Source organism: Toxotes jaculatrix, chromosome 12, assembly GCF_017976425.1.
Source record: "Toxotes jaculatrix isolate fToxJac2 chromosome 12, fToxJac2.pri, whole genome shotgun sequence".
Classification (NCBI taxonomy): Eukaryota; Metazoa; Chordata; class Actinopteri; family Toxotidae; genus Toxotes; species Toxotes jaculatrix.
The window spans coordinates 14,641,427-14,663,440 of NC_054405.1; the positions used below are offsets into that span (position 1 = coordinate 14,641,427).

General features: G+C 40.1%; 2 protein-coding genes across 6 annotated transcripts; both read right to left on the minus strand.

Annotated features, from left to right (window-relative positions):
* Positions 1 to 57: 57 nt before the first annotated feature.
* Positions 58 to 14,412, minus strand: ap2b1 (adaptor related protein complex 2 subunit beta 1). 2 transcript variants are annotated; one of them, XM_041051076.1, is made up of 22 exons: positions 14,308 to 14,412; positions 12,686 to 12,740; positions 12,346 to 12,451; positions 11,959 to 12,094; positions 10,217 to 10,462; positions 9,722 to 9,912; positions 9,407 to 9,628; positions 8,987 to 9,107; positions 8,725 to 8,820; positions 8,244 to 8,359; positions 7,816 to 7,981; positions 7,620 to 7,718; positions 7,090 to 7,349; positions 6,049 to 6,241; positions 4,959 to 5,000; positions 4,421 to 4,573; positions 4,141 to 4,286; positions 3,888 to 4,017; positions 3,518 to 3,602; positions 2,977 to 3,063; positions 2,082 to 2,236; positions 58 to 1,945 (listed from the first exon to the last, which is right to left on the minus strand). In XM_041051076.1, exons 2-22 carry the CDS (start codon positions 12,720 to 12,722, stop codon positions 1,871 to 1,873), a joined length of 2,862 nt encoding a protein of 953 aa, XP_040907010.1. In that variant the 5' UTR covers positions 12,723 to 12,740; positions 14,308 to 14,412; the 3' UTR covers positions 58 to 1,870. The 2 variants fall into 2 exon arrangements, with proteins under 2 accessions (XP_040907010.1, XP_040907011.1); XM_041051077.1 differs by lacking the exon at positions 4,959 to 5,000.
* An 846-nt stretch (positions 14,413 to 15,258) lies between these two features.
* On the minus strand, positions 15,259 to 21,312 carry mks1 (MKS transition zone complex subunit 1). 4 transcript variants are annotated; one of them, XM_041051600.1, is made up of 18 exons: positions 20,992 to 21,312; positions 20,753 to 20,874; positions 20,537 to 20,589; positions 20,161 to 20,328; positions 19,645 to 19,742; positions 19,242 to 19,370; positions 19,021 to 19,125; positions 18,669 to 18,777; positions 18,461 to 18,517; positions 18,180 to 18,222; positions 18,035 to 18,097; positions 17,840 to 17,910; positions 17,682 to 17,751; positions 17,438 to 17,545; positions 17,101 to 17,234; positions 16,441 to 16,523; positions 16,022 to 16,119; positions 15,259 to 15,883 (listed from the first exon to the last, which is right to left on the minus strand). In XM_041051600.1, exons 1-18 carry the CDS (start codon positions 21,072 to 21,074, stop codon positions 15,780 to 15,782), a joined length of 1,698 nt encoding a protein of 565 aa, XP_040907534.1. In that variant the 5' UTR covers positions 21,075 to 21,312; the 3' UTR covers positions 15,259 to 15,779. The 4 variants fall into 4 exon arrangements, with proteins under 4 accessions (XP_040907534.1, XP_040907532.1, XP_040907533.1 ...); XM_041051598.1 differs by having other exon boundaries at positions 18,180 to 18,237; XM_041051599.1 differs by having other exon boundaries at positions 19,645 to 19,745.
* Positions 21,313 to 22,014: the final 702 nt, after the last annotated feature.

Here is a 22,014-nt window from a genome sequence, read left to right on the forward strand (position 1 = left end):
TTGTGGGAGTGCTGAAGACAATGCTGCTTAAAAACCATGAGATCTACAGTAGAAACATGGAGGTGGGAGACGTTTAGTTTTTAAGTGGAGCAAATCCACAGCCTAAATGAAAAAAAGAGCACATGGACAGGGAGCTCATGCAGGCACATAAATGCATTTTTACATCATCATGTATGAAAATAGTGTCAACAACACAACTGATACGCTGAAAAAAAGCCTTTTCTGCTGAATAGATAGAGGCTTCGTTCCATTTTCATTTATTAGCTACACTAACTACACCATCACTGGACTACACTGTACTAGGGAAACTCTGGGTCTTAGTGTGTATGCACTCTAATCTTCTATAGCACACACAACACCAACATTAGTAGGTTATGTTATATTGACACAAGGGTATTAAAACATAAACTTGGCATTTAATTTGTGTGAGTGCTTAGTCCTGTGAGACTCGTTTGGCTTATTTGCCACAGGTTTCCACTGGCTTGACAACTATGGCATGAAGATTACAAAAACAACACTGGCATCAAAAGAAAAGGTAAAAAACATTTAAAGCACATTACAGAATTGAAGCTACTGCAACATCAACGCAGAGGTAGATGCACAATAAATAGGAATGACAATTATAGGAGTATAGAGCCGTGTACAACTAGGTGGTTGCAGTTAACAGGGCTATTACAAAAAAACATTTGAAAATAATTAGCAAGTATCATTCTTACAATGGAGTGGCACTGGTGTGTGAACACATAATCAATAGCTGCTGTGGTTTGTGTAGTGGTTCCAAGCTAATAAGACAGATAATAAGAAGAAGATATGCAAGTGGAAAATAATGGCAACCTTGCAATTTTGTCCCGGAATTTAAACCCACAAATGTGCAGTACACTACTTGCCAGTCAGAGTTTTCCCAACTGTTCTACGACAGTTTGCGTCGCTCCAGTCAAAAATATGACAGTGTGTAATTTACAGGTGGGAATCTGCTGTAAAACATTAGGGTTTAGTAGTTACATTAGAGTTACTAGTGCTCGTATTTGTGTAATCTCTGCTCTGTATTTTCTTTTTCCAATTTTTGGAATTTCACTTAAAGCTTTTCAGAAATTGTACGATGTTTCATACTTAGGGTGCAAGTATTAAGGTTTCTATCTATATGCTGCAAAAACTGTTAAGTAATCCCATTACATACAAGAAGCTGTGTTGAAGTCATGACAGGAGAAACAGCAATACATATCCTGCTCACTGCGATGTATAATGTTTGTCATTTGTCTCTGGAAGTAACTGTAAGCCATGACCTGCAGGAATCTAATCTGCAGTAGAACAGACAAACACATTACTGGTTTTGAATCTTCTCACATTAATTGCAAAAGGAATAAATCAACACTGGTATTATCATGTGAACTGAAGCAAAATAAATCTAATCCAAAAGAAGCCACATCGTACAAAAAAACAAACTAAACAAAACAAAACAATGGCTTCATAGAAACTGGGGAGATATTTTTTTCCACTGAGGACAGTTTCACAATCAGTCACATCTTCACAACAGTAAGACACGAAGTTAAGGATGGAATGGTAGACATGTTTTCACTAGGAGGTAAAAATCAGAATGGAGAGTTCAATAAGGTTTTCAACTGCCAAAATAAAGGAAACATCAACAGTATGTTTAACTTCAGCACATCACACAGAACTACAGCTTGGTGAAATTTGCCTTGTTGATTCTCTCAGAGGAAAAATGATTCCAATTTCCAGATTTAATCAGTATCCATCATTTTACCGTTTGGATTCCCTTGTTTTGGCAGAAAGCTTCAGGTGACAGAAAAAAAAAATGAAACACTGCTGTTTGTTGTCAGGATGAAGCAAAGTGGCGAAGAGTTAGAGCAGGTCAGTTCTTCAGCACAGAGTCGTACATCTGGTAGACGTACTGAGAAACCTCAGGTGCCCGACACTTGAGAGACAGCTGTAAAAGCAGAGATATCACAGAGTTACAATGGAAGACACCCTCACGCATACACACTCTGTCTGAAACATGCTGTCTTAAGAGCCTAAAGTAGGTTACACTGCTTATGCTGCATACAAATGATCTAATACTCTACCGTGTAGTTGGGGTTGCCAGGCTGAATGCGGAGCTCAGCCAAGATCCAGATACCGTTGGTTAGCTTGAGGGACTGGTACAGCATGTCCTGGCCTTCTACGTTTCTCTTGGCAATGGTGTAGATGTTGTTATTCTGCAGCTTCCCTGATACTGTGTCTGCAAGACCAGAATCAAGGTTACCTCAGGTAATGAAAAACCTCACCTGGTGATACCATCTAATTATGAAGCAAAGAGAACCCACATGAAACACAAAAACACACAAGAGGCTGTAATCTCTACTGGAGGCGTAATCACTATAGGTACGACCACGAATGTAAACATGGGCTAATGCAAACTCTACGACTGGCAAAAGGTTTATCAGGGAATCAAAGGTAAGCAGGCTCTATGACGATTTTAATGAATCACGCCTGGAAACATTCAGACTTCAGTAAAGCTGACCAGGTATACTACAACACTGGGAGCTGCTAAGAAGAGCCACCATGGGTTGTTAGCCATCCTGCTGCTAGGTGATAGTGGAACAATTAAGGACAGCTCATAAAAGGAAAGAAGTTGAAGGTGTCCTTCAGGTACAGAGAGAAAATGTTGAAGCATCCCAAGACAGGCATGTGGGTGGAGAAAGAAAACACAGGAGAGAAGTGTGAATCTTTGAATGACTTGCACTTTTGGCTCCTCACCATTGTGCAGACTTGGTACCTTGGCAAACTAAACTGATCAGCTGATGTCGTGTTTTATATGAGATGGTTGCATTTCTTGAACAAAACAAGTGAAAACAGATCCGTTGGAGAAAACGCACTTGGCTAATACTAAGAGTAGTATAAAGTAATTTGTATTCAAACAGCGACCAAATCTAAAAAAAAATCTCCTTTACCTCAAAATGTATTCTCAAACCTACTTACCTGCATTTAGGTGGCACTCCTTTATCTGATACTGCAGCTCATTCTCATTGGGGATGTCTTTCCAGGTAGCCAGGAACACCTGTCGCTCTGAGGAAGGAAAACAAACAAACATTTTGACATTAGTAATGTGGAAGCAAAGAATTGATTTACGGGGTGATGGTTTTCAAAGTAACATATTTCAGTGCACTAAATTCAGAAGTATTAACATAAAAATTCAGAAGAAATTCAATTTCACAATTAGGTTTTCAGTTGCTTATAAAATTGAGATCTTCAGGACGATTATTTTCTTCCATGGATACAGTTCTTGTAATTTAATTTTTTTAATTTCAGAAATTTCACAGTGATGTTTTCCATCTTAAACTCTGGAGTAAGTAATTTTATAAAGCAGAACTATATCCATAAACATTTTCCAAATAATATTTTAGTCTTTCTTCAGTGGCTGTGGAAGATATTTTTTTTTACCACTGATGTTGTGGTGTGATACTGGTGGTGTGACCAGAGATGTGATGTTGTTTTATAAAGCGCTGAGTAACAATCATACCCATTTTTCCATCCTCAACAAAGAATATGTTGAGAGGGATGAGTACGCTGAAGTAGAAGACGTCAATGCTGTTCTTCACAGCCACCTGCGCACAAGTAAAAATAAAGGAATGTCAGTTTAGTCATACATGCTCTGCGTGGCTGAGATGTGCTGGGGTTTAAATTGTGATCATATTAGTCCATGTGACACCAGAAATTAAATAACAGCAGAAACTGTTTTTCATATCAACTCCTTCCGTCCTAAAGTAAGATCACAAAACAACAAGTACAGGAGAGAATCAATCACAGATTGACAGTGAGATGTTGTGTTTGTCAATGTGTTCTGCTGTTAGTCAAATGTATTTGTTGCTGGTGAGTGAGTCCTTCGGTACCTGCAGATTATTGAGCGGGTCCATCTTCATGACTGGCCCAATGGTGTTGAGAGGCAATGAGATCTCAATACTCTGGCTGGGCATCAGAGGAGTGTGAACGGGCAGAGGACTGGTGGGAATCATCCCAAAACTACAGGCAGGAAACAAACAAACCAACAAACAAGATTGTTGTTCCGCTGTCTTAGAGAGGTTCAGCTTGATCGTAGTGATAGTATAGTTGAAAATGACTTTTCCTGTGAGTCATCTCACTGACCTGTTCTTATTAAACTGGATAGCAAAGTCGGTCATGTGTTGCAGGGCCTTGTTGGTGAAGGTCATGTCCATGTACATGTGGCCTTGGCGGCGTGAGAAGGTTCCAGAGATCTCCAGTCCCTTGGCTTTGACTGCAGGCAGCCACACCTGATTAAAAAGCACCAGTGTCATCAATTCTGCAGATAGTATAGACGTCATATTCTCTTTAACCACACGTTGTGTTACCCATTATTCAATAGAATTCCGGCCTGCTTGCTCAGACTGAAGCTGTGTGAACTCACTGCTTTTGGGGCTATGTAGCCTCCAGTGGTGATGGCCATGCCTGTGGAAAGCTCAAACAAGTCGTTGAGGCCGCTGCTGACAGCTGGAGGTGCTGGTGTAGGTGACGGAGCAAAAGTACTGGGGACAGATGAGGGGATGAAGTTCTGTCCCACCTAAAGCAATCACAACGAAAACACACACACAAAACACACAGTCTAAGTAACTATAAATTCATCACTAGCACCACTGGCTACTTGACAATCTATAAAGAGAAGCACACTGAAAATAATAGGTCATGCCAAAGGAAGAAACAATCAGTTAAACTCTTCAGTGATTATGAGGAAAAAATGAAAAAATCAGCCATATCAAGATTGTGTTGTTAGCCAAAACCCTTATGACAGAGAAAATGTGAGCAAGATCAATGACATTATGTGAATGTGAGACAGAGAAACCAGGTTTAAAAACATGAAGAAGTTGCTTTGAGAGTGTGGTGGGTTAAAGTCAGGAAGCATGCAGCATGCAGACAGGCAGGCTGCCAAACAGAAGGGCTTCACTTACTGCTGGACTTCCCCCAACACCTCCGCCCAGGTCTCCCCCCAGCTACAGGAGAGGAGAGAGGCCCCCAAAGACAGCATCCAAACATCACAGACAGACCAAACACACAAACAAAGACAGAGACAGAGACTTTCTTAGCAACCGCAACCCATCAAGAGGAGCCCTCACTTTCTGGGAGAATTGTGACTTCACATGGTATTTTAGACATTAAAATAAGGCTTTAAAATCTGCAACCAGATTATCAAGAAGTCCAGTTATTCCAGCACCTTGGGGAAGTGGAGAAGTGATCATTAACAGAGCAAAGATACAGCAAGGCTAAATTTAGCTCTATGTTGGAAAAATACTTACATTTATTAATGTATTAATGCATCAAATCTATTCAGATTTTTTTCAGGGCCAGACTAATTTTTGTTATATTACAGCAAAGGTATCAAAAAAAAAGTATTTACCAATTTAAATTACAGGCACACTTACATGGACAATATAACTCCAAGGAACAAAATTTCATTTATAATCAGGAGTCTTTCCTTTCATGCTCAAAGAGTTTTTATGTTCAACAGTAAGAATAAGACATGAGCCAACATTTTGGCGCTTTCTTCTGGGTAAATGAGGAACTTTTGCCAAGATGCTGAGTCATAGAGTTTTAAAAAACAGACTGCAAAACCTCTCTCATTGTTTATTTGATGACTGTCTGCAAATCAGAATTGTACTAGAATAGTGTGTTCCCACACTATCGCACAATCCTGTCAGCTTGTGATGGCCATGAAAAATCTGAAGGAAGTCCTTCCAGGTGTTCCTGAGACATCACATTCAGGAGAATGGGAGAGAAGGACAACCCAACAACATAATGTCTCTGGCCACATCTGTCACCAACACAGAGGCATAAAGACTAAAATATACCATGCTATTTTGACTCTTCTCTTTTTCCTGGCTTCCCTACACTGTCTGTGACACACGACCCCAAACCCATTGGTTTTTTAGCATGTTTTTAAAAAAAGAATGGAGATTGTATGTTAAAAGACAAGTGCGTAGCTCTACAGATTTTGTATTATGAGTGTCTGTAATCTGTGTGTGTCTGAGACATCAAGCTTACCAAGCTGTCCAGGCCTCCTCCCAGAAGGTCCACTGCACCCATTTGCATGGAGGAGACCTGGGGCACATTGACCGGAGGGCCAAGATCCAGGTTGAGCAGGTCACCCAGTAGGTCACCCTGGCTGGGGATCACATGTGGCTGGTCCATGGCAGCTGCTGGCCCTCCACTCACTGGGCTCTCACCTGTATCAATGCTGTCACAGGACAGAAAACAAAAGACTGGTAAAGGAACGGCATTTTAAAATGATCGATTACAAACAGAAATGTTTTGACTCTCAAATTCAAACTTCCACAGGGATGACTGTCGATCATGATTTTCCATGAGTTTTTCAGTCCATGTAATCCATGTAATTTTTCAGTCCTCTACTTGGTGTGGACAGAAACTCCTTATTGAACAGCACAAGAAAAAACAAATGCAGTTTGACTGTGACCAAATGAAACCTTTCATCCACAATTTTCTGTTTGTAAGAAGCACTGGATCCTCTTTCACAAAAGATATTTCTTACTTATTGAATATCGTTGAGACATGGTGCAATATCTTCAGGGTGTTGGGTAATATCCTGTTCTCTGGAACAGTTGGTAGAGCATGAACGTGCTATGAAATATGGACTGGAGTGTTCATGTACTGTATCCATTCCTAAATTGACGCTGCATTTCACAGCACTGCAACTGTGTGTCACATAGATGACACAGCAAAAATGGCTTTAAATTGTTAATAGAGAAACTTTACATGGGAAGGAAAAAGGCAAACTTTTTTAAATGTAATTGCTACTGGTTTCAACAAAACCTTTAACTTGACACAAATCACTGATTTGCAACTTACCCACTATATAGACATTAAAGAGATACTTCCCATGGTATAAATGGTATGACAAATCAATGGAGGCTGACATATGTATACATTTCACTGTATATATTATCATATTGTCCACCACTACCGCTTATCATTGCCATTTTTATATATGTTTAATCTAATTCAAACATTTAAATCCTCTGAATAAATATAATCCGTCGCAATGTGCATAGTGTCTGTAAGTCTGACCTGCTGTGCTGGACAGGAAGGTGCTTCCGGTGGATTCCGTGGCTGCCCTCCACAAAGGCACTGGGGGGTTTGTGATAGACAGAGGCCAGAGAGCCGATGTGGCAGATGAGCTCGTCCAGTAGGGTGGGTTCAATCAGGTCTGTCTCCTCTGAGATCAGGGGCTTTTCTGACAACACCACCTCCTTGGCAGTCACGGGGTCGGTAGACAGAAGGCGCCAATAAATGTAGCCCCTGTCACGCAGGTCAGGGTTGTCAGAGTCCTGCAGAGGAAGAGGAGAGGACAATACACATGCTGTAATTAGATTTTTGTTTCACTGAAGGAATTAGATCTTGAGGACCACAGACGGACAAGCTGTTACTGTGGTGGTAGCTGAGAGAAATCCAACCTAAAACAAATAATCAGTTGAAAAAAGGAGAAAATACTTTGATATACCAAAGAAAGCTACAGTGTGTTTCCAGAGAAAAAACAGGCACCGTTATTCAGCAGTGAATTAATAAATCACTTCTTCACAATAAAAGATCTGACTAACCTGAGTGGCCAGACTGAGGACCTGCTGCACCAACTCCTGAGTCTCTGATGGCTTCTTAAGGAACAGCTTGACAATGGCAGTCAGCAGAGTGAGCTGGACCTGTAAATCAAAGCACACAGTGTAAGACCAAGTCTGGTGATGTCCACGCTGTTATGGTTCCATGTGGAAACAGCAATGTGGATTGCAATGAACCCACCTGAGTACTCTCATCATGGAAGCCCTCAAGGAAGCTCTCCAGCAGCTCATCAGCATTGTCGATCCTCTCTGCATACTCGCCAACAATCCAGATCATGGCAGCACGAGCATCAGGCTCGTCCAGAGAGTCCAGATTCTCACACAGTGTGGCAATGATGCTCTCATACCTGAAGAGCACCAGTATCTCAGTGGTCAGAGGAAAACTTTACAAGCACCTTACAGCTTCAGTGTACAATGTATTATAAAAGCTAGATAGACATAAAGGCATTTGCATTGAAAGACTGACTAGTTATCCAGCATATAACATCTGGACATGCACAAGCCACAGTCCTGGATGTCAACTACGTCAACTAACAAGTTTAAGTCATGGACTGGTTAGGTAGTTGTTGTTTGTTGAGCAGTTCTCAGGGGTTCAGTGGGAAAACATACTTGTTGGGGTACTTGCGGAAGATGTCCCTGATGACCACGATAGCCTCCTGAACCACGTAGTTGACCTTGGTCTGGATCAGGTCCAGCAGGGTGCTGACACAGCGCTCAGCTGATTGCTGGAGATAAACATGACAGAGGCACCATGTCACCATTACTTGGGGAAAAAGGTCAAAATAACTCAAAATAACTGCAGTCAGACTTCTATTGCATGGTTTAAGACATATTACAAAGGACTGACAAGGCCAAGCTGTTGGTACTGGAGCAGATTTAAAGTGGATTTAAAACTTAATGCTGTTTCTGTGAAAAACAGATTTATAATCCCTATTACACTGCAGCGAGGAGGTACACACAAACAGAAGAATGAACCTTTGACATGCTCTGTTGACTGAAGAGACTGAAAGACTGAAGTGAATTAAGATTCTTGTGCTCACATGCGTGAGACATCTGGAGCGTAAATATCAGTGATGGTGAAATTTCTTACCTCCACTTTGATGGCACAACGTCCGATGGCTCTTACAGCCTTGCGCACAAAGTCAACATCCACCTCTGTGGCGTATTCCTTCAGTTCAGCCAGCACCTGAAAGTGACAGCAGTGGAATATACTGTATGTAGACACATCACCACACATATAGTATATTAATTTTTTTTTGTTTAGTTTTAAGCATTTTAGTTTGACATTCGTTTAACAACACGCAACATGATTTAAACATTAAAAACAGTTAGTTGTGTTTCATGTAGGGTACCTGGGCGATGTTGGCCTGAGAAGCCAAGCGGATCATGATGTCCAGTTTCTCCAGTTTAACATAGATAGGGTCATTGTACTTGACAAAGAACACCTTGATCTCCTGTTTCAGGATCTCAGGCCTGCACACATGAACACATTACATATTAGCCTGTGGAAAGACCTGATCCAAAAGAAACAAGTCACTGAGGAATTTGAGTGTGACTGTATTCAAGGGGACATCATTATGTTATGGACCTGAATATTTGACACCACCTACCTGCTCTTATTGCAATTCATTTAAAGTCTTAATTCAAAAAAACCTATTGCCAAAGGGGAGGTCAGGTTGCATTCAAGCTAATACACCATATTCTGAGTAGTAGCGATGAAATCCACTGCAGCTAAAAATACAACCCAGTTTCTGGTGTTTGTAATCACACACCTTTTCTGGACAATGAGGTTGATGTTCCTCAGAGCCACATACTGGACCTCGGGCTCTCCGGAGAGCAGGGTGACAAGTGGTGGGGATAACTTCTTCAGCAAGGTGTTGTAGTAGTCTGAGTCCTTGGGCAGCAGCTCTAAGAACTTCATCAGCACCTTGACAGCTGACAGCACCACTGCTGAGTTGGCGTGAGACAGCCGGGGAGTGACACGCTCACAGATGCTTTGAAAAGGAAACGGGGAGTGGTGAGAATCAGCAAAGTATAGTTAACAAATTACATTTAAATGCATTTTATTTTGTCAACATGATTGCTACCTTTGGGCCTCGCGCTCATCCTTGGGGTTATAGTTGGACAGGCAGTCCAGGATGAAGATCTGTCCCCACTCTGTGCACTCGTTGAGGGCCGTCAGCAGCTTGTTGATGTTCTGGGGATTGAGGTCCAGCAGGTTGCTGTTGGGGTGAGACTCGCTGATCTCTGACAGGGCAGCAACTGCATTGGCTACAACCTAAAAGACAGAGATGTTCTGTGATGAGAACTTTTAAGGATAACTCTGTAGCTGTTACTACTGCTTGCCACTATAATTCAAATGAAACTCAGACAGCAGTCAAAACATTTCCTCTAGGACAAATAATGCAAAGCAAGCAGATTTCTTTTTTTTTTTTTAAACTGCTGTAAAAATCCTATTCACTTGAATAGGAAAGTGGTCTCAGACTTTTAGACCCCACTGTACATGCCAAATTCTACCCAAATTCATGACTTTACTGGCACAAAATGAAAAGCAAAGAAAGTAAGGCCCATGTGGCACCTACCATGGGATTTGAGTCAGCAATCAGATCTCTCAGGGAGTCCAGGAAGCCCTGGTCCTCCACCATCTGGGCATTGATGTCATGAAGTTTCGCCACACAAACAGCTGCAGTCTTCCTCACATATGGGTCCTCATCCTTCAGGCACTTCCTTAGAGGCTCACACAGGTACTCAGTGATCTTGTCCACCCGGATGCAGCCCATAGTGCGGACGGCCAGAGCCCGGATGAGAGGGTTGGGGTCCTCACAGTCCTGGAGAGCAAGACAAGTAAAGCATTTTGGTTTTAAACCAAGGGGGGAGTTGTAGGTTTCAGCAGTGAGAATCACTTCCGCGTTCAAAAAGCTGCACTTCCTCGGCTGCCGCTGGGGGCTGGCTCCAGAAGTGAGCAATTCTCCTTTGACCCCCCATGTTAAAATAGCCAACTTTACAGCCTAAAAAAACATATTTACAGCCTGGTCATTTTTTTGTTTTTGCTCTCGATTGATAGTTTCCACCTCCGTGAACACTAAAACAACCGTTTTAGTGTTATTTAGGCTTAAACTTCTTACATAAATTAGGGCGTGGTTACGTTGAGTGACAACCCCATACACAGGCACTGGCAGTTAGGTCTTTGCTAAAGCGTCGGCCGGGCTAGGCGGCTACAGCGGTTAACAGGGGCTGCAGTGTCCGTGTTTGTTTGCCAATGTTGGGATAGGTTTTTGTGACAATATGGCTTGTTGTAGTGTGGACTGAACTAACCGACCGTCAAAGGAGTCTGTGTTGAGGTTTTTTCGGTAAGTGAATTCTCACTATTTTACCTGGATGTTTGCACTAATTAGCATGTATTAGCATATTTAGCAATTGCTGATTTATGGTCGCTGCCGATACAGATAGAGGACCGGAGTAGCTAATGTTAGGAACGCTGTTGCGGTGTGTTCCGTGCTCTCAGAGTCCGTTTGTTGCGGGAATACTAGGCTACAAGTTTATTTCGTCTCATTTTTCTGTTTAAAAAGTCCGACATTGCATGGACAGAGCAGCTCCGTCAGTAAGCGGCGGTGTGCTGCTGTAATTGTAACTATACGTGGATAGTGGATGGAGGCAGCGGTGAAAGCCGGTAAATGTTAAACATTTTTATATATATATATATATTTATTGTTATCATTAACAATAATGACAACAACAATAATAATGTTTTTAAGGTTTTAATATGTTTTATCAATATGAAATAATAATGATTGTTTCACAGTTAAATAATAGGCTAGAAATAAATTTCCCCCACAACTCCACCTAAAATCTCTCTATCTGAAATAGTCATGTTTAAAACACAGCAGCAACATTATGATCTCTGTTGTATGCTGTGTGTCGCGGTCGCACGGGTCGAGCTAGTCGGGTCGGACTCGGGGAGCTGCGTGTAGCTGCCGCTTAGCTTGTTAGCCTAGCTGATTAGCCTAGCTGATTAGCCTTAGGCTAGCTCGGTTGCGCCGAGCTAAGTGGCCGGGTTCTTGGCCAGCTGACCCCGGCTGACTTGTAGAGTAACCATCTCTTCGCCAAATATGGAAAGTACAGTCCCACTAAAATCCAAGACGGCGCAGCTCAAATGCTCCCATTGTAACCCTCAAGTTCATGCACTTATTTGCTGGATCTATAAGATAAGATAAGAGAATCCTTTATGAGTCCCTCAGTGGGGAAATTGCATAATCTGCCTCTGTGAAGATATAATCACAGTTTAGGAAGAATTATACACAGTTAAAACCATTTAGGGCCTTGCCTTGACAAAGCTGTTGACAGCCATGATGGCCATGTCAGGCTGGCTCTTGGCGTAGTTCATTAAGTAGAGGTAAACCAGCTTCTTCAGCTCCAGGTTGTCAGTCTGCATGCAGTTCACCACATCTGGGAACAAAGAACTGAAAACAAAGCCAAAGTTCTTGGTGAAATTTTACAGCATGAGGATTCAAGGCTGTTCTTATGTTTACATCATGTAATAAAACAAGTCACCCTAAAGGCCAATACATACTCTCACAAGTATTGTTTGACAGTCTGGAAGTGGTGAAAGAAAGTGAACCTTCTGTGTGGGGATGCTCATTTTTTTTTAACTTTTCAAAATATTACTTACTAAATTTCTGGTTTATGTCAGAGTTCAAGTCTTCTACTGTACCTGACATCCTTGCCAACGGTCATAGCTGCAATGACCTTCTTCACTGCCTCTTTTCTTTTCTCCTTCTTCTCATTGTTCAGCTCAGCCTTCAGTTCAAAGATCTCCCCTGAAAGAGGAATCGCAAATTGTTGTCTGCAGCACAGTTTGAATATCTACTGTCAGATAGTGAGCAATCAGATGTTTCTTTTTTCAATCTTAAAGCTACTTGAAGTAGAAATTGAAGGAAACTGAAGGTTTAAGGGTTAAATAAATTCCTCACTTGACAGCGTGAAAATGAGAAATAACAACACATTCAAATGAGCTGGTCAGATTTTTCAGCACCACTGCCTTCCTTACTCACCTTTTTTGTTTGTTGTGAAATATTTGGAGTCCGTCATGGTTGTGATTCTTTAAGTCTGTACAGAAATACACAAATGAATCGCATCAGCACACTTTAGAATAATGATTCCCTTAGAGCCTTCCCAGTTTATTTGCTGAAATGGCTTTTTGATTCATATTTGTAACGTGAAAGTAGTATATATAGATTCAGACTGCATTTCAATACTACACTGAAAAGTGCACAGCAATACTAATATTTTGGATTTCATCTTCCAGTATCAATTAATATTCAAATACAGATACAGATGCATGGCATCTCTCTCTGTATACTTGTTAACATATCTCTCTTTTCTAATTATTCTGCAGATCTCAAGATTACAGGCTCCTCAAGTGCTGACATGCACAACAAATCATTTCAAATCCTTGGTTGCAACACTCACTAGCGAGTCCCAAACTGCCTCAGGAAGCAATGTCAGCACTGTTTGGAGGTAACTCCTGTACAAGTTTCTATTGCTGCAAAGTTAGAATAACCAGCAGAGTACAATTAATGAATGGCTGCTGCAGATTGCGACTACAATTATAATTGTGATTGGACTGAATGGGAGCAATTAATCCCTAGCAGACATTTTCCACAATATATTGTGAAATACCTTCAAAGAAGAGTGGATGCTGTTATACCAAATGAATAGAATAGAATAAAATATTTAACAATCATGTATGGGTGAAATGTTCAGGTGTCCATATACTTTTGGCTATATAGTTGATGTCAACATAGGGTTGTCTATATTTGGCCAATCGTCCCCATAAATTAACAACAAATACCAAGTGACAACATTAACGCAGAAAATACAAGTTAACAGAGGAGCGTGAAATAATATCATAAGCAAGTTGGTGATGTTTTGCCTGTAATTCCAACAGGACGCGGTGTTTTGTACCGTTTGTAGGATGCTACACATGCTAAACATATTCAGTGTTTAATCCACAAACGATCTCTTACGATAAGGCTGTTTGTTTGTATATATAGCTTTATGTTTCAGGGTTAACTTCAGTACAAATGTTAGCTAGCTTGAATTACGCAGCTAACGAACCGGCTGTGGCTTTAACGTTAACTGTTCACCTTAGCCGGTAAATGTTAGTTATAGATCATCCATTCTCTCGTTAAACTATCGATCCGCCTCAATAAGACGTGCGATTTAGGACAAAATCTTTCTGGCTGTGACAACGTTTGACCTCTCTCCAGCATCAAGATCGCTATTATCAACCACAGCAGTTTGACTTTGCTAACGTTAGCTAGCTTGCTGCATGCTAAATGCATCAGTTTAATGATTGCCGCTAACGCTACCCCAACACTGACAATGCTAGCTGGCTAATGACGACAAACTTACAGACCCTGTCGACTATGGGGTAACCAACATTAGCAAGATTTTATTTTTTCTGCTGGCCGTCTGTGACTTGTATCGTTACAGCCTTAAATCTGACATCAAAACAGAAAAGTGAAAGGCGGCCGAGTTTCCATTGCCCCTGACAGGAGCTACATTAACGTTAATGTAGGTGATGAGCTACCCATCAAACTGATCGACTCGAAATCATACACAAATGGCAATAACGTTACAGAAACTATTAACTGTAAAATATTTCATATACCTGGTGGAGTGTATGTCACCGGGAAAATATTAAGTTACAGAGGGTGTAAGACGCAGGTTGGTCCCTTTGCCTGGTTGGAGGAAGATGGAGAATGTAGGATTGTGGCGATACGTTCAATGTCACCGGAAACTGGACAACTTCTCTCTTGAGTTGAGCCTCCAAGGAAGTAGTCCATATCGGGTTATATTGTCCCACAAGCAAATTCGACTGATCCGATGCATTGTAGACAACTATTGTTAGATTTTATAAGGCTTGAATCTGTGAATAGTGAAAAGGCACTATACTGTAAATGTACGCAAAGGATCGGACATACCATACACAACGGGCAGTGACACCACCCATAATCGACTTCAGATAGCTAATATGGACAGTTCAATCTATTCCACTGTCGTTTAGGTTCCCAAGTGATATCAATCAGAGCAAGCGATGCGTCTAAATTGAGATTTACTTTTATAAGCTATAATGGATCTCGGGCGTGACTTGCTATGATGCCACAATTTCCCATAGTTAAGAATGTATCACGCGAGGAAAGCTTTGGGTCGGTTGTCAATGATGTCCTGACCGTCGGTGTGGAAACCAGAGAAACAGTTAATACACCATCAGCAATATGCATTTTAAGAATCAAACGTAAAAGGACTCATTGTAGAGAACTGCTTTTTTTCAGGCTTTATATTATATTCTGTAGCTATTGTATTATATTATTAGACTGTTATATGCATGTAAGCAACACTTAAATGTTGTAGTAGGTCGACGTGGAACTAACACTATGTTGTTTTATGCAGTTTAATGCACCATATTGTATAAACTGATCATACAGTATATTTTTGTGTAGTATTTGACACTTGACTACCATATACTAAACATGTACTCTGAGTATAAGTTTGTATGAAATTTGGGTGACAGTGGTTTTAATCAGAAGGGAAAAAAATCCACAAAAACAGGGATGATAGTTCATATAAACAGTTTATATTACAACAAATGTGATACTTGCATGTTTAAAACAAACTATGGAAAATATACAGCTCAAATAAAAAAAAAGTTTGTCTGTTCTTCAGACTTAAGATTTCACAAGATTCACTGTCTGTAACTCTGAATGTGAGACTATTTAATAATCTGAGACAGAGACTGTACAGAGAATACTGTGCTTGATGATACCATTACTTAATAGGCATATTGGCTTTGCTCTTTTACTACAAAAATACCATGGAAATCCATGCTGTAACCCAACTATAACCCCTCCCAGCATGTTAGCCGTCTTTACAAAGAACAAATAGCAATCAGACACTATTTGCATTTCTCTGATTCATTACAGTACATCATCGTCCTATGTTATTGGCAAAACACTGAAAACGTGAAACACTTCCTACTAATATCTCATCAATTCTAAACCTAAAATTAGTACGTCTACACCATTTGAGCACTTAAATATATTGAATATAGATTAAATGGCAGTCCTACAATGTTTTTCACGCTTATGCAGAGGATTCGATTTGGAGTTGGGAGGTGGTGCTGATCAGGTCTCTGGGAAGACTTTCTCTGGCCTCTTGCATCTTTCTCCTGGCTCTCTGAAAGGCCTCTGACAGAGAAAAAAATACTCAGTAAACAATGCAAACTCAATACAAGCTAATCTCCTAATGAACTTAGACTTTAAACTGATCTTCAAATCTCTAGAACTTGAGCTACTGAATAACTAATTCTCAGTGAATGTCCTTACCCAGGATGGTGCAAACAGCCCCTTGCTGACTAAATCCTCCGAGCTGGTCAAAAACTTTCTGCCTCCTCTTCTTCAACATGGTGGCATCAACAAAGGACCTGGAACATACACAGCTATAATAAACCACACATTCAGGTACTGCACAGGAAATTAAATAATTATTAATAATAATACTATGACAAATATATGATAAATGATCATTATACATAAAATTATTTATGAATGTATCCCTAATGTAGTGTAGTGTATCCCTAATAATTCACAGTGGTGCTGGAGACTTGTGAGATATTGTAGATTAACCATTGTGGTGAAACTAATACATGCATCAGGCTAAAGGACACAATAATAGATCTTTAACATGAAAATCCAGAGCACACCAACCACAGAAAATAAGATGGGTTAACTTGAACATGGTTTACCTGGATTGCTGGACGCAGTTCAGATTAAAGGTGACACTTCCTGTGGTTTCAGTGCAAAAGCCAAAGCGACTCAGCCTCTCTCCCTATAAAACATTCTTCAGTATCATTACTGATGTAACACAAACATAAAATATTCACATAAATGGTTGTTGCAATTGTACCAGGAGGGATTTGTGTACCAGAAAACAGCCTTGTGATTTTGTGACAAAAACCGAATGTAACCAGAACTGTCTTTATTTATAAGGAAACTCCACAGGACACCTTTAAATATTGCAAATATAGAGAGGGTATGATAGGAAACTGTATTATTAGAGAGAAATTATGGATAATACAATTCAGGTATCTTAGTAATCCTTTGGATTTCCTTTTAGTATTAACGAGCATAACTGACGCAGGTGAAGCTGTGCAGAGTATTCATATGGAAATTAAATATTATACTTTGAGTTTATTATTGATGTTTTTAAAATGTATTTACTCTGTACATTAAGAATTTGAAGCACAAATATTCTTTATCTTCACAGTAGAACTACTTGCAGTGTAATCAACTGCAGCAGAATCTGATGCTTTTTTTTCTGTTTTCTATCCTTTTTGTCTTCACTTTCAGTGAGTGGAAGTGTATTCTGAACAGCCATCATCACCAGAGGAACTGCTTGAGCCTACCTTGAAGGTCCCTGGAATACGGATGTAGCTGTTGTCTTCAAGCTCCGGAGAACCTCCAATAAAGAAACGTCTCAGTGCAGAAACTGTTCCTGTCTGAAGAGGTCTCCACGTATGGCATGTTATTATATGTTTACCTGGCGCACACACACAAAACATAAAAGGACAAATAAGACTAAGGACATGATTTATTGTTCACTACTTTACAAAAGATGTAAATGCTTTGTTTTAGAACGGAAAAAAAATCTTTTGCATATGGAGCTGAAACTGCAAATTAATTTATAATGAAAATAACCACAGCCCTAATTTTAATCCCAGATTTTTAATCTACACAGCATACCAGGTATGGCAGGAAAAAGCAGATAACCATAGCCTTCCGTTCGATAGCGCTGCCAAGAGTCCAGAGAAAGAACCTTGAAGTAGAGAACTGGCCACTGCGGAATTGATTCTGAAATAAGGAGAAAACTTGCATCAGTCAAATAATTTAAAACGCAATAATATATAATTAAAATAAACAAAATCATAAACATTCTACATGCATAAAACTAATCATTTAAACAGAATATTCCAAAGATGATACTAACCCTCAGTTTCTTTTTCACTCATGTAGAAAGCCTCAAAGCCGAAGGGGTAACTGAAGAAAGCTACGTTTTCCTGTTGGCAGGGAGAATGTTGAGGGTTTGACAAATCTCAGCAGACATGCTCAGAGGTTGTTCACCAGTTTCTTTTACAGTATACACACCTTCCCTAATGTTTTGGTCCGGCACGTCTGGGTAACCCCTGAGAGAGACTGGAATGGCAAGCTGGACCAATCTTGAACAAACAAGAATAACACAAGTCAAACTGGTAGACTGAGTTTAGTTTAACTGATTTAAAAGGTCTCAACAGCACCTTAGTATCACAATGTAAATTGTGCCATATACTTTATGTGACTCACTGTTGGGCAGTTCCATGAAGAAGTGGATGTATAAGTTGTCATATTCAAAGCCTTTGGCTGAGACTGGGTAGAAAGAAGAGGAAGGAGATTTAATTAAGACTGTTCATTTAGAAAGGTGAGCTGTGAACACAGCCTTCCTACTCACCTATCTCCCCGTTCATCAGGTAACGCAGAATACCTACAGGAGGCTGCAGGAGAGACATCTGTTAAGTGCAAAACCTTTTGCAAGGCCAATGATTAATCACCATAAACATTTTGATTTCAATCTAGTGTTGATATCTGATCAATAATCATCATCATAATCATTTATCAGGCATAAATGCCAAACATTTGTTGGCCACAGCTTCTCAAATGTCAAGCAATTTGAATATGTAACCTTGGGCTCCTAGAAACCAAAATGGGGATTTTCTCTATTAACTGACATACCATTTCAAAGTCCTGTCCAACGAGGCTATTGAGGTACTCCTTGTGCCTTGCATACAGCTAGAAACAGAGAAAAGCAGATGTGTCAATATTATAATATTATATTACATATTGTTTGATTCAATAATCAATAATCTGAACATGATCATTTAAAGCTATACTCTACAATTGTACTCTGGGCCTGAAGACAAGGTGTTGAAGATGAACTCACATCTTTGTACATGTTTTGCTCCCTGTCCTTTTCCTCTGATTTCATGGTTGTGGATACATTCTCCACAGTAAGACGCCAAACTTCTTTCTTTTCCCCCTCTGTTACAATCCTGCTCAATGGCACACACAACATATTTGTTTTCTTTTGGTTAATCACATATTCCTTTATCCTAAGATATTTGTTTTCTTTGTTTATATTTCAGTGTGGGCCAAAATGGGGGACTTTTAGCTTCTAGCATGGCATAGTACAGCTATGATGTACAAAATTTCATGTAGGTCATACAGTTATTTTAAAATGTTGATATGACAGATCATCAGTCAATGCTGGGCCTGCTATAATGTTTGGAACTTGCCTGTAGGGCTCTTTGCCTTTGTTGAAGTCAGGTTTTACAATGACTGTTCCACTGCCATCTGATTTTATGGTCACCAGCAAACATTCATTCTCTTTTTGGCCCAGTCTGAGAAAGCAAATAGATAAAGAGAAAATCACAGTGGAACCACACAACAAGCCAAATTTCTCATGCGGGGACATAAAGACTGAATAGAAACTAGGTCTCTGTGGTTATGGTCCTACCTTCCAGGGGGACTCAGGTCTGCCATGATGTGCATGGTCTGCATAGCATTATTCACCACATGACTGCTCTTCACAAACTCCTCTGTGGGCTCCCAGTTGATGATTTTTGACTTAGGGATACTACAATCCCTGCAAAATACACCAGATCATCCCACCACATGACTGTTTAGAGCATTTAAAATTACAAGTCCCATCTTTGAGCATTAAGAAGCATCATTCAAATGAGAGTTTGTTAATGGAATTTGATCCTGTTATCCATTTACAGTTTAATGCAAATACTGTCCCATGGATGGAAAGCTAGTTACAATGAGAGAATCTAATTCCATCAGATTTGATTATTGGCAAATGTAAGAAAATCTGGGTTAACAGTCCATTTAAATAAGCGAGCTGCGGTATCACCTACATGGTGCGTCTGTCCTGCCGTCTGTGTCTTACACTGGTCATCCTTTCAGCCAGGAAGGTGGGGCTGGATTTGGTTGTGGTCAATAAGTCACTGGAGTGCTGCTTTCAAGATCAAAAACAAAAGGCTACTCACAAACACATCTGCAGACAATAACTGAAGAATTTGTGCTTTCACATTCACTTTCACTCATAAAGACCATGTTGGAATAAGTGCAATAGAACAGGAGAAAAGCTGTTTCCTCTCGCAGTTACAGCACTTACAATAGAAGCAGTGAGAGAAATCTGGTTCATGTGTAACACCAAGGTGTCAAATAAGGTAAACCTACCATAAAAGTATTAGGCTATGGCTACCACAAATTTGAAGACACTGACAAGAATGTTAAAGTGGTAGGAAAAAGTGTGTTTGGATTAAGAAACCACAGACAGATTAAGACGACACAAAATTTGCTTACTCACTTTGTCTCTAATGGATTTCGGCTTGACTTTTATCTGTTCTGTAGGATGCAGCACAACCTACCAGTTGGTGGAATGGAAGACAGTTGGTGTAGTGGTCATGATCAGTGTATGTGAAAATCCTGTGATTTCGTCTGCCCTTGGCCCTGTTCAGGGCTTTGACTTCTGTGTGGTACTGCCGTTCCAGAGGGGTCTGACATGCTGCCTCATCCTGGAACACGTCCATCTCATACTGGAACCACAGACAGAGAGACATGATGCCAAGGAGGTGGGCTTCATGAACAGAACACACAGACATAAATCTAGAACTTTTTAAAGGAAAAGCAAACTACTATACTCAAAAAATAATTTTTGAACTTGTTTTGAACCACCTTGAGCTACACAAAGATTAGCATTGCAATTTGCTGTGGGATGAGGATGCTAAACGCTCAAAGTTCTACCTGATTGAAGAATTTCTCCTGCCAGCCCACCACCAGTTCCTCCTCATTATGACCTGGTGACAGAGTAACACAAATATCAAGTTATCAAAACATGCTTTTAAGGAATCATCCGCCCTAACACATGTATGCAAGTATAAATACAAGTTATACATATGATCTATACATAGTATTGTAGAATCTTTCCTCTTCATCTCCCTGCAGTATAAGTAATATTACCTGTCTGGCCTTGTGAGGTGAGGGTTTCCAGTTCAATGGCTCCTCTGTCTTGTTGAGACAGAACTTCCTGCTGGAGATGCTGAGAGAGGGCTGCTGTGGAGGTCACCCTCTCTATTCGCACCCTGAAGAGGGGAAACAAATAGTTACCATGTTGAAAAACGTGTCCTGAGCCCCTCCTTCCAAGTAATGTTAAGTCTTGCAGCTAGGCTAACGTTAGCGTTATCTTTAGCTTAACTTACTTTATTCTTAAGTTTTTAACAACATCCCGGGACCGATACACAGCTTCGCCGGTATCCGTGTTCCAGTTGTCTGCCATTAACATTAAGTATGCAAACGCTATTGGTTTGCGGTTAGCTAGAGCTGGCACACAGATAGTTTTGCTAGTACTATTTGTTACGTGCTCGCAACAACTTATCAACGTGATCGGCTAACTACTCGAAACGATTGAAAATGTTATTGGCAAGAATGTCAACGAAAAATGAATGTTAATATTTTAGATTAAATATACAACGAGACTCTAACAGTAAAGCAAAAGAAATGCAAACGGATAGTTGTTGTTGCCATAGAGATAATGGCAGTTCTTCTTCTTTTCTTTTTTTAAGGAGTTCGTAAACGAGCTTGCTGGAGCATTACTGCCGCCTACTGATCTGGAGTACAAAACTTAATTCTCTCAGGTAATCCTGTTTTTATATTCTTAACTGACAAAATATATCCCCAATCAGACTTTCTAATGTAATGTTATGATTTCAGCATACACATCCAGGAATTCAGTGATGGAGAGTATATTTACTTAAGCATTGTACTCATGTACAGTTTTGAGGTACTAGTTAACTCTTCAGATTGATACTGTCCAGTTAAAATATGATAAATTTGTAAAATCAGTACATCAGAATTAGAATCAGATTTATTCGCCAAGTACGCATATGCATACAAGGAATTTTTCGTGGTAAAAACAACAACAACAACAAAAAACAAATCTATATACAATATGTACAATCAGTGGTTTCCAACTGTGTGGCTTGTGACCTCAGAATCTATTAGGGCCTTGTTATGTCGATGTTTATGGGCAGTCAGGAGTTAGACCAAAAAGATTTTCCTTTTAATTTCTCATCAAGACCTGAGACCCTCTTCCACCACTGGGCATTTACGTCCAGCCTCAGACAGGTAATGATTAATGCACTTTTCTTCTTCTTCTTCTTCTTGTTCCTCTTTTTGGCCTGTATTCTTTCAGCATCTACAGAGAATACTTTTTTTTACTTTAC